At 40.0% G+C, this 12046-nt stretch overlaps 1 protein-coding gene across 3 annotated transcripts; it reads left to right on the top strand.

Annotated features, from left to right (window-relative positions):
* Positions 1 to 931: 931 nt before the first annotated feature.
* On the top strand, positions 932 to 10857 carry LSM8 (LSM8 homolog, U6 small nuclear RNA associated). 3 transcript variants are annotated; one of them, XM_080665530.1, is made up of 5 exons: positions 1260 to 1434; positions 1751 to 1883; positions 2163 to 2210; positions 7160 to 7287; positions 10118 to 10857. In XM_080665530.1, the coding sequence occupies exons 1-5, from the start codon at positions 1421 to 1423 to the stop codon at positions 10206 to 10208; spliced, it is 414 nt and encodes a 137-aa protein (XP_080521656.1). In that variant the 5' UTR covers positions 1260 to 1420; the 3' UTR covers positions 10209 to 10857. The 3 variants fall into 3 exon arrangements, with proteins under 3 accessions (XP_080521658.1, XP_080521657.1, XP_080521656.1); XM_080665532.1 differs by lacking the exons at positions 1260 to 1434; positions 1751 to 1883 and adding an exon at positions 932 to 1097 and having other exon boundaries at positions 2170 to 2210; XM_080665531.1 differs by lacking the exons at positions 1260 to 1434; positions 1751 to 1883 and adding an exon at positions 985 to 1138.
* Positions 10858 to 12046: the final 1189 nt, after the last annotated feature.

Here is a 12046-nt window from a genome sequence, read left to right on the forward strand (position 1 = left end):
GCGGGGTCCCTGTGGACACTAGTGCCTAACAATACAGTGGAGGTTGCAGGCTCCAAAACTGCTGGCAAGCCCATGTGCCTGGATGCCACCTGCAGCATTAATGGCATGGCTCCTTTAGGAACTTGCTCTTGCTGCATCTATTCTAACAGAGTGCCTGTCTTAGTATATGTACTATAAGTGTTCCTGATTATATGTGGTTTCAAACAGATCAGAATAAGTTTTAGTATATGAAATATTAACCATTTGGGAATGACCTGTAGATAATTTTATGGGAATGCTGTAATGAAAACAGATGCTTCACTTTTCATAAGAAAACTGCTGACACTGTAAGAGTTATTTCAAACCCACAATTCTTCAGTTAAGGAATCACAAGCCTGAAATCAGAGATTTTGTTTAAAAAAAAAAAAAAAAAAAAAAGCCATAGCTCCTAAGGGAGTCTCACACACCTTTTCCAATTTGGCTTCAATTTCTTAAATAAGTGAATAAAAAACGCGGCCAAGTTGGAGCACTTTTAGAGGCAATTGCAGAATATGCGAACCTGCTTTTTGTCGGTGTGTTTATCTTAGTCCCAGGCCATTCAGCTTCCAAAAGATTGTCGGCCCCTGTGGTGGAAGGCGGGATTCCACCTCCCGGCACCTACATTTCATAGAACAGCACTCGTCTCATTCTACTTCGCTGGCGATAAAAACACCTTACACTATTCCGTTTTCCCTGTCTTCCCTCAACACTCTCCCCTAGTACCTCTACCCACGCCTTTCACTCCGCTAGAAATCTCCTCGCTCTCCCACTTTCACGCTCCAACCCCATTTCCCCACTTCGACCCCGATGAGCGCGCGGCTCCAGAGAACACCCAGAAATGGGCGAAAAAATTCTGCGCACGCGCACTAAACTCGCGCCGCTTGGCCTCTTGGGTACGGTTGGCTGGTTTCTCAGTCCCTGATTCGCGGAGGCTACGGTGTGGGAACTCTCGCGGTATTTGCTGTGGACGGCTAGTGGGCTGCTTGGGCTGCTTCGACTCCTTTTGTCGTCCGCGCTTCTGCGTTGCCCGGAGTGTCGGCCGAGCAACATGACTTCCGCTCTGGAGAACTACATTAACCGTATCCTCTGGCGGCCGCCGCCGGCGCTGGCTGCAGCCGTGGTGAGGCCCACGCTCGACCGGAGAGGGCCTGGGCCGAGTCGGCGGGCGGTTGGGACTTCCGGCCACTGCGTGACCCGGGTTCGGGGGTTAAGGATCCGGGACCCACCAATCCCGCGCCCGCGGCACTAATGGGCCCAACGCGCCTTTTCATTTTAACCTTTAAAGCATGTGATTATTCTGAACTTTTCCCTGTCTGTAGAAGTCATCGATTTATTCATCCTTCCTACTTCCTTAGGGCCTGTGCCGGCAAGTTGGGGAATAAAAGAAACAGTGGTCCTACCGATGACGATATTGTTGTAAATCCATGTGCTGCACTTGTTTTATTCGTAGGCTTGGCTCATTGTCCTGCCCCTTTACCACCCGAAGTCTCAACTTCTTTGTGGATAGAATGGAAATAAAGCTGGGGCTCGTCGCAGGGGACACATAACTTTAGAAAGCCTCCGGGAAGTCTCCAGTGCTCTGTGCATGTGTGACAGTTTTAAAGTCTCAGGGCAGAAACGCTACATTGTGGGGGTCGGGGGCGGGGGGGGGGGAGTGAAATACTAAAGACTTAATGCTGTAAAGCACATTTATTCCTGTGGCACTGATTACAGCTTTTCTTTTGAATTCCAGAAGCCAAGTCCTGGAAGACAGTGGCTTATCACGCTTGAAATCATTCATCATCAATTCAGCACTAATCCATTTTAGTTTTAGAGATGAGCACACAGGTCTAAGAAAGGGGGACATGCCTTGCTCAGAGTCAAAGGTACCCAGTTAGAGTACCAAACATCCCAGCTACTTTGAGACAGACAGGTTATACTTGATCACATATGGACAGTGATTTTTTTTCTGTCTTTACTTTTTCTAATTGCCACAAGTAATTGAAGAAGTTAGAAACTTCACGTTTTTATGTTGTGAATGTAGTGTTTGTGTTGAATAGTTGTATCTTAATTCTGTCACCTTTTCCCCAGTGATTCAAACCACTTCCTTACCAAGTTCTAAGTTTTCAGGTCGCATTCCCTAAAAAATGCTTTCCTTGATTCAGTTACCAGGAACTGTTGCTGTTATTACTTCTGATGGGAGGATGATAGTGGTAAGTATTTGGCATATTCATTCTCTGCTTTCTTGGAGGCTTATTGATTGTAAGTTTTTCTGTAGAAGCTCTGATTGGTAATGCCTGGGCACTGGAATGTTATACTATATACCTGCATTACAGTTTTCTTGTGACTTAGCTCTTTACCTGAAAGGTTACCCTGATCACATACAGAAAAGGATTTTCTTTTTCTATTTTTTCCTTTTCTAATTGTGTAATTATCACGAGGAAGTGGAGGAGTTAGAAACTTTTAAGTTTTTATGTTGTGCATGTAGTATTTTTTTCTTTATTAACAAATTTGAATATAAGTTAAAGGCTTCTAGGAGCTAGATTCTGCCCTCAGGGAGCATCTAGTATAGTATGCAGATATCTGTATTTCGTATTAATCTTTCCCAATATTTATCTCCTTTTCCATTCAGTACTCTGATATTCACTACATGAATCATAATATTTTTTTGAAAGTTTGTATATTCTTAGAATCTTTTTTATGATTAACATACTACATTCATGGAACATTTAAGGTGTGTATGGTGTTAATATTCTTAGACTCTTCTGATGTTGTATGACCTCTCTCTTCTGTAGGACAAATTATGATGATTGACCCTAAATTTATCTAATCTCATTTGTCTATCACAGTATCTCCTTTAATTCCAGAAAAATTTGGGATTCTCTCCTTGACCTCTTCCTTGATCTGAGGAATTTATTCCATAATTTTTGGCTACTTAATTATTTCTTCACTTATAATTCATACAGCTGTTTGCTTTCAAAAAAGTTTTAAGGCTACTAAACTCTCTATATTCTAACCGTATCTAATTTATATAATTTAATCTCTCATTTTTCCATTCTGCAGTTCTGTTTTTGTTTCTTGTTTTCTATTTAATTCTTGTGATTTTTCTCAGTAGGTTCTTAAGAGAAGATTACCAGTCAGAGTGTTAGATTTTGCCATTTATTAAATTACTAGAGGCCCAGTGCACGAAATTGGTGCACAAGGGTGGGTGGTCTCTTAGCCTGGCCTGCACCCTCTGCAATCCAGGACCCCTCGGGGGATGTCCGACTGCTGCAGTCAAATATCCCTCTCACAATCTGGGACTGCTGGCTCCTAACTGCTCACCTGCCTGCCTGCCTCAATGCCCCTAACTGCTCTCCCCTGCCGGCTTGATCTCCCCTAACCGCCTCAGCCTCGGACCCCGCCACCGTGGCTTTGTCCAGAAGGACGACTGGAAGATGTTGGGTCGACCTGGTCTAATTAGCATATTACCCTTTTATTAGAATAGATATTATCATTTAATCGTCAGGACAACTGGGTGAGACTATAATTGCCCTTGTATTCTAGGTTAGGCACCAAGCTCGGAAAAAGTGAGTCACTTTCCTAGAGTCACCTGTAATTAAGTGGCAGAACCAAACTGGGTCTTATTTCCTTCTTAATCAAGAGAACAATCATGTTTTCTTTTAAGCACCTCAGCTTATATTTTGTCAAGGACAGTTTGAAATATTTTATTTATTTATTTATTTATTTTTAAATAAATCTTTATTCAGATTATTACAATTATTTCTCCTTTTTCCCCCCATAGCTCCCCTCCACCCCTTTCCCACCCCACCTTCTGCCCTTACCTCCCCCCCACTGTCCTCATCCATAGGTGTATGATTTTTGTCCATTCTCTTCATGAACCCCCCATACCCCTTTCCCCCTGAGAATTATCAGTCCACTCCCTTTCTATGCCCCTGATTCTATTATATTCACCAGATTATTCTGCTCCTCAGGTTTTTAATTCACTTGATTTTTAGGTTCGCTTGTTGATAGATATGTATTTGTTGTTCATAATTTTTCTCTTTACTTTTTTCTTCTTCCTCTTCTTTAAGAATACCTTTCAGCATTTCATATAATACTGGTTTGGTGGTGATGAACTCCTTCAGCTTTTTCTTATCTGTGAAGCTCTTTATCTGCCCTTCAATTCTGAATGATAGCTTTGCTGGGTAGAGTAATCTTGGTTGTAGGTTCTTGCTATTCATCACATTGAAAATTTCTTGCCACTCCCGTCTGGCCTGCATAGTTTCTGTTGAGAAGTCAGCTGACAGTCGTATGGGTGCTCCCTTGTAGGTAATTAACTGTTTTTCTCTTGCTGCTTTTAATATTCTCTCTTTGTCTTTTGCTCTTGGCATTTTAATTATGATGTGTCTTGGTGTGGTCCTCTTTGGATTCCTTTTGTTTGGGGTTCTGTGGGCTTCCTGGACTTGTAAGTCTATTTCTTTCACCAGGTGGGGGAAGTTTTCAGTCATTATTTCTTCAAATAGGTTTTCAGTATCTTGCTCTCTCTCTTCTTCTGGCACCCCCATAATTCTGATGTTGGTATGCTTGAAGTTGTCCCAGAGTCTTCTTACATTATCTTCAACTTTTTGGATTTTTTTTTTTTTGCTTTTTGCTTTTTCGGTTGAGTGTTTTTTGCTTCTTTGTATTTCACTTCTTTGACTTGATTCTTGTGTTCCTCTATTCTGTTTCTGGGTCTCTGTATAATATTTTTTATTTCAGTCAGTGTATGTTTAATTTCTAGTTGGTCCTTTTTCATATCTTCGAGGGTCTCGTTATATTTATCGGCCTTTTCTAGGATATTCTTAAAAAGTCTTATAACTGTGGTTTTGAATTCTATGTCCAGTCGTTTGTTTTCCTCCATTTCTTTCGTTTGTGATCTGATTCTTTGACCCTGCATTTTCACTGATTCCCTGAGTTGGTAAGGTAGATATTTGTGCTAGGTTTCCAATATGGCCCAGTGGGTCTGCTTCCCCAGTTAACCTGAGGTGGACACTCTTGGTGCACCCCTTTGTGGACTGTGTGTACAGCCTTGTTGTAATTAAGTCTTTATTGTTGTTGGTATCACTGGGAAGAATTGACCTCCGGGTCAGTTGGCTGTAAGGATCAGCTGTGTCTATGCTGGGAGAAGCCCGGTGCTGGAGACAGCCCTATAGGATTAGACTTGCCAAATTGCAATAGCCTCTGTGCTCAGCTTGGATGGGGTGGAGCCTCAGTCTTGGCTTCCTGTCAGCCCCGCCCCTGCGCGCACGTGCACTTTCAGTCCTCCGCCTTCCCCGGCTCCCGAGTCTCCGCCCGAGAGTCCAGACTCCCCCGGTAAGAGCGTGGGTCCCCAGGGGTTCGCCCGGAACTGGGGTTCAGTGCAGTCAGAACTGGGGTTCAATGCGGTCGGAGGCTTCCTTCCCCCTTCCGCCAGAGGAAGTCAGCCAGGCTCTCAGCCGCCCTTCCTCTCTGCGCGCACAAAGCCCCTTTGCCGTACCTCCAATTCTCTGTGAGCTTTTCTCCTTCCTTCTAGTTGTAGAATTTTCACTCAGCCTGCTTTCCTGTGGTTCTGGATGGTGTCCGTTCTGTCTTTTAGTTGTAGTTTTGAAATTGTTGTGCGAGGCAGCAGTTTAGGTGTTTACCTATGCCACCATCTTGGTTTCTCTCTAGTTTGAAATATTTTAATCTCAACACTTCAAGAAGCCTGCTATTAACACATATTTACAAGTAGTTTTTTTTTTTTATTTTTTTCCAAAAACATCAAGTTTAAATTTTTCTATTGTTAAAAGTATATGTAATGAGTTGGAAAATTATTTTAATTTTATAAAAGAAGGGAAGCTTTTTAAAAACAGCATTTTGAGTACTAAAGTTCATTTGTTCTGCATTTCTTTCATGCATGGTACACTTGATAGAACAGTTATATGTAAAATGAAGCCAAAATGCTATGTATGTGTGTGATAACTATTTGCTAATTAGTTTACTATAGACAGTATTCCATATTTTGTTTTCTCTTTATTTCATTCTGATTTTATATATATCTTGAATTTCAAAACATGAAACAATTTAATAGGGAGCTTCAGAGATTTAAACAACCAAACAAATATAAGTTAATGTTTCTTCAAAAAATTGAATAGCCTCGAGTTATTGTACTGTGTTATGCCCATGTCTTCCCTTATTCAAAATCAGAAGTCTTCCATTAAAACTTTATCTGTATATTTCCTTCAAGGTCTGGCTCTAATTATTGCAGTCATGTTTGTATCTACCTTATTGCGTTATTAGTAGGATTGAATAAGTAAATGCATGTGAGGCCATGCATTTCTGCCAAAGAGTAAAGTACTCATTGTGTTAACTGTTAAGAACAGTTGAGGTTTATACAGCTTTATGGGACTTATCTGAATCTCTTAAGAATGTGAATTACATTTGCTTGTTCATAGTAGTATAGTAGTTCAGTTGTCTGTCTCTGAAGCTATCCTTTCATGGTTCAGATCCTAGCTCTGCTACTTTCTACCTAAGAAACCTTAAGAGATTACTTAACCTCCCTGTGCCTCAGTTTTTTTCCTCTGAAGTGGGAATAATTATATCTACTTCAAAGGAAAAGATTAGTTGAGATAATGTGTGCAGTGTGTTTAGCACAAGTCTAGTACTAGTATGTTGCATGAAGTGATACTGCTACATTGCAATAGCTGGTATATATGGTTCCATACATATATATACACACAAGGGTGGCAAAAGTAGGTTTACACTCCTGAGTGTGCAAAACACAGAGTTTATTCTTGTATTTTCCATACGAGCAATTGTAACCCTACTTTTGCCCAGCCTTGTATAATTTTCCCTTAAATTTCACTTGTTTTAGTTCGTGTCTGTAGAATGTTAGCTTCTGGATGGGCTTTTTTGCTACTTTCTTGGAAATACACTGGTACACTGGTGTCCTTTGTAAATCTAAGCAACTCTGCATACTAGTGAAATGTGTGGTGTAGTTTCTTTTACCCCTTAAAAAAACCAAGAGGTAAGTTTTGTGCCAGAATATTGGTAATTGTAAAGAGGAATTACATTTTATAGTGGACTTTTATATTTCTGTAGGAGGACCCAACAACTAAAATTATTGTCTGGTTAAATTTACATATTCAAGTAAACCTGAATACTTGAACTTTTCTTTTTACAGGGAACACTGAAAGGTTTTGACCAGACCATTAATTTGATTTTGGATGAAAGCCATGAACGAGTGTTCAGCTCTTCACAGGGAGTGGAACAAGTGGTACTAGGGTTGTACATCGTAAGAGGTGACAACGTGTAAGTGAAATGTGTCTTCTTTAAGGCAGGTTAAATATACTATAGGTGTACTGCCCTGCTATGTGGAGAGGAGGTTTTTATCTACTGAGATTTGTCCATATTTCTAATAGTTAAGTGGTCTGGATAGGGTTCAGAAAGGGCCTCGACTTACACTGAATAATTCATTAGGGAGGCTTCTTAGAATGTTCTTCCAAAATATCTCTAATTTCAGAGGAATATAAATATACTCCTAGGGTACCAAAGCTAAGGTTTGAAAATTTCTTTGAAATATTTTGCATGAACAATTTTAAATGATTCCTGCTATATAAATAGAGCTGAATTTATAAACAAGTATTTATCTATTACTTATTTTTTTAAAAAAAATTTCAGTATAATTGGCATGCTAAATATGTGCTTTGTCAATGCTGTGGCCTCAGTTAATTTGTAACACACTGATAGGGCAGTTTAAGAAGATATATTGTAGTGGTAGCAGTTTAAGAAAAGTCTGCAATAATATAGAACAAAGCTGTTCAGTAGACCTTTTGGGGTGGGGGTGGTGGAAATGCTATATAGCTGCATTAAGGTAGGTACCACTAAGGTGGGTACTAGCCGTGTATGACTGCTGAGTACTTGGAAAGTGGCTAGTGTGGCTGAATAACTGAATTTTAAATTTTATTTAAATATAATTTAATACATGTGGCTAGTGGCTACTGTATTAGTGCGTTATAGCAGCTAAAAGATTGTTGAATCAGTTTTCTAGTGAGTACTGTAGAGATTTAAAACATGGCTGGAATGCAGCAAAAGATGTATTAGCATCTCAGATTATTTGGGGCGACAGGTAAGATATAGAAGATGTAAGAATACCGTTCATTTGAATTGTTTATCTTAAGGAAAACATCTTTTGGATGGATAAATTACTGGATTTTTATCTAAATCAGGGGTTTATAAAATAAAGAGATGACTATTAGGTGCAAAGTTATAAAGTGAGCTGTAAAAAATAAGAAGGCTAAGGAGATGGGGCCCAGGTCCCCTGACCAGAACACACTGATTCTTTATATTGCAGCTCTACATAAAAATTGATTTTAAGAATCTCCTACATTAAAAAATAATATTTTTGAACTGCAATTTTAAAAAAATATAGATCTTTGCTGTAGACCCAGTGGTGTGCTGAAGCCAACTTATACTGGCTTTTGAAAGCAGATGGTTGTGTTTTCAGTTTTGTAAGCTGGTTGATTAATGTCTTGTTGGTAGCTTGATATCGGGCATAGTGGGAGTGTTTACACTATGGATGTCAGTAAATACTGTAAACCAGCCTCCCATTTTTTTCTTTGGAGAGCTGGTTTTAAAACATTTACCAGTATCCCACTGTCTTCCATAAGGATTTTAAATGACCCTAAATTTTTAAGGGTACAGTTTAGATTTTTGATTTGTTTTATTTTGAGAAAACAATATATTTCCCCAGAGTTTAGTACTTTTCATTATTAAAGGACTGAAGGCTTTATATAGTTTAAAGCAAAATTGGGCAAATTCTGTTTTTTTTTTTAAATATATTTTATTGATTTTTTACAGAGAGGAAGGAAGAGGGATAGAGAGCTAGAAACATCGATGAGAGAGAAACATCAATCAGCTGCCTCCTGCACACCTCCTACTGGGGATGTGCCCGCAATCAAGTTACGTGCCCTTGACCGGAATCGAACCTTTCAGTCCGCAGGCTGACGCTCTATCCACCGAGCCAAACTGCTTTTGGCTGGGCAAATTCTGTATTGAAAGTATTCATTTATAAAGAATTTACTCTCATTAAAACCAAACAAATTTAAACAACTGATTTTTAGTGGAATAATGTCTCACACATGTCTCTTGGTCTGGATGTAACAATAATTACATCTAGCTAGAAAGCCATGGCTTTGTTACTTAGCACAGCATTAATGAAATTAATGTTATAGGTATTATGTTTGTGTTTAATCATGGGAAAACTTACTGGCTGTAAATAGCCAATCACATAAAAAATAATTTTATTAGGTACCTAAGTACTTGTTGCTGCTATTATTTTTGTATATAAAAAACTACTTTTTGGTCTTGAATTTAAATCAAGCAAACTGACAAATCATGACAATTACTAATAAATATTATACACCACTTAAGGATTTAGTTCATTGATGTTACTGTTAGGTCGCCGAAGGAGGAATGCACAAGGCCAGAATGATAAGGGATTACAGATTTATTCGATCATTTACACACCAGGTGGCTGAGCCTGTATAGCTCCAGCCCCCAGTGACGGGAGTCAGTGGCTTTTAAAGGACTTTTGGCGGGCGTTTTCTGGGTGGAGATTTTTTATGCATACCCGGAGGGGAGATAATGGAATGTGGTCACCACAAGTGAAATGTGGTCTCAGCAAAGGGAATGTCCATAGTGAAATGGCCTGAAAAGCCAGTTCCGGGGGTTGGGGGGGGGGAATTTATTCAATTGCTCGATCAAACCTAACAGTTACTTAAATAACAGATGCTTTATTTTATTTAGTAGTGATTTTGTGATTCTCCCCTCTTCTCAGACCTCCCTAATATAGTCCCTAGAGTTGAAATCATAGGATTGGAAGTTTTGGGTTTTTATACCATACCTATCCCATTTGTGTCTTTTTCTTTGAAGACTTATGATCGAATCACACTATATGAAATATGTCCTTTAATATTAGTTCCTGTAATAATGTTGCCTTCAAATGATTTTTTTTTTGAGTTTTGTGACTTCATGAAAAGTTTGGTTTTCAAATTAAGTAGTTCTTTTTACTTTGTCCTCTCAGTTTTATTCAGAAATGAGATTGTTTTAACTCACTTTTTTTCTCCTCAACTAATTGCAGTGCAGTCATTGGAGAAATTGATGAAGAAACAGATTCTGCGCTTGATTTGGGGAATATTCGAGCAGAACCTCTGAACTCAGTAGCGCACTGAGGAAAAATCACATACATTGGACAGCTGTAAATCTTTGTACAGAAACTGATTATTCTGAGGATGATGTGTGGAATTTTTATAAATGTGTAATTGTGCAATTTTGACTGGATTAATTGTGATATGATATGTAAATTATAATATTTTTACATTTTGTTGAATAAAGATTTTTTTTGTCTAAATCATAGGTTTGGTAGCTTGGTTTTATTTTTCCATTAAATAGTGTGAAAATCTAACGATTATTTTGAGAATTTTTAGAAAATTTTTTTGATATTTTAATCTTTATGGAAAACTTGTTGAAAAGAGAAATGTGTATGCTGTATAACTCAAGCATAAAATACCACTAATAACGGTGCAGGATACATGTCACAGGAAGGTAAGTCTTGCTTTCCAGTTATCTGAACCCCCCCCCTCATTTATTGCACTGCCCTGGGGGCTGTTCCCTTGCACTTCAGAAGTGTGGGTAAAATGTATTTGGTTGAGAAAAGGAAAAATGCTTATTACAAAGTTGTATATTATCTGAAAAAAATCAATGCTATATAGTATTAAAAGCCATCTTGGTTCTTAATTTTAAGAATTGTGGAATTACTAGTATTAAAGGAGTTTTTGTTGTTTATAAATGTGAGTAAATAAACCTTAAGTTTGTGTTGAAGTAGTGCTTGCTATTGTCAACAACTTTCTATGACACTGGTTCCATAAACCTGGTTTCAAAAGAAGTACTTTAAACCTGGTTTCTAGAGCATTTCAGGCCTATCATTGGTTGATTATTTGAATGAGTCAAGTAATGCTCCTCATCTACAAATAGGCTGTTTTCTAAAACTCCTTGTACAATTGGTTGATTACATATTTTAAGGAATCCATAGAAACAATGTTATAAGTAGTTAGATACCCAGGCTAGTTCACAAAGATTATCATCCCGTGTTTAGGCCAAAGTGTATATCTGTACTGAAAAAAAATAAGGAAAAATATTTACATTATTATAATTTAAATAAAATTTTTAATGAAAGTGTTAAAAATAGCTATTAGCAAACTTTGTCAAGATGCAGATAGTAAATATTTTAAACTCTTGAGGGCCCATTTGGTCTATGTTACAGCTCGTGAAAACAACCATCTAATAAAAGGGTAATATGCTAATTCGACCAGATGTCCTTCAGGACAAAGCCACAGTGGCTGCAAAGGCTGAAGGCAGGCAGCCATGGCGGTGGCTGTAAGGGCTGAGGGCAGGCAGCTGCAGCAGAGACTGTGAGGGCTGAAGGTAGGCAGCCATAATGACGGCTGCCAGGGCCAAGGGCAGGCTGCCACGGAGGCTGGCGGGGCAGCAGCTGCTGGGTGATAGGGTGGCGCCTTCCCCTGATAGACCCGGTCGCCTCCCACACAGGGAGGCCAGAGGCAGCAGCAGTAGCTGGGGCGATGGGGGTGCACCTTCCCCTAATAGGCCCTGTGGCCTCCCGTAGAGGGAGGCCAGAGGCAGCAACAGTGGCTGGGGTGATGGGGGCAGCGCCTTCCCCTGGTCAGCCTGGTCACCTCCTGCAGAGGGAGGCCAGACTGCTGACATCCCCTGAGGGCTCCGGGACTGAGAGGGGGCAGGCCCGGCTGAGGGACCGCCCTCCCCCGCTCCCCGCCTGTCCCTGGTGTCTGGCCAGCCAGAGGGAGGGAAGCCCCGGTGCAGGGCCGAGGCAGAGGCGGTTAGGGGAGATCAGGCAGGCAGGCGAGCAGTTAGGGGCAATCAGGTAGGCAGCAGGTGAGCTGTTAGGAGCCAGCGGTCCCAGATTGTGAGAGGGATGTCCTACTGCCGGTTTAGGCCCAATCCTCTCCCTCAAGTAATGAGTTACCAATATGAT

The sequence above is a fragment of the Plecotus auritus genome (genome assembly GCF_963455305.1).
Source record: "Plecotus auritus genome assembly, chromosome: 4".
Lineage (NCBI taxonomy): Eukaryota > Metazoa > Chordata > Mammalia > Chiroptera > Vespertilionidae > Plecotus > Plecotus auritus.

Coding starts and splice junctions, on each gene's coding strand:
- LSM8 (XM_080665530.1), top strand. Junction 1,884..2,162: donor TGCCTTGCTCAGAGTCAAAG/GTACCCAGTTAG, acceptor TCCTTGATTCAG/TTACCAGGAACTGTTGCTGT. Junction 2,211..7,159: donor CTGATGGGAGGATGATAGTG/GTAAGTATTTGG, acceptor TTCTTTTTACAG/GGAACACTGAAAGGTTTTGA.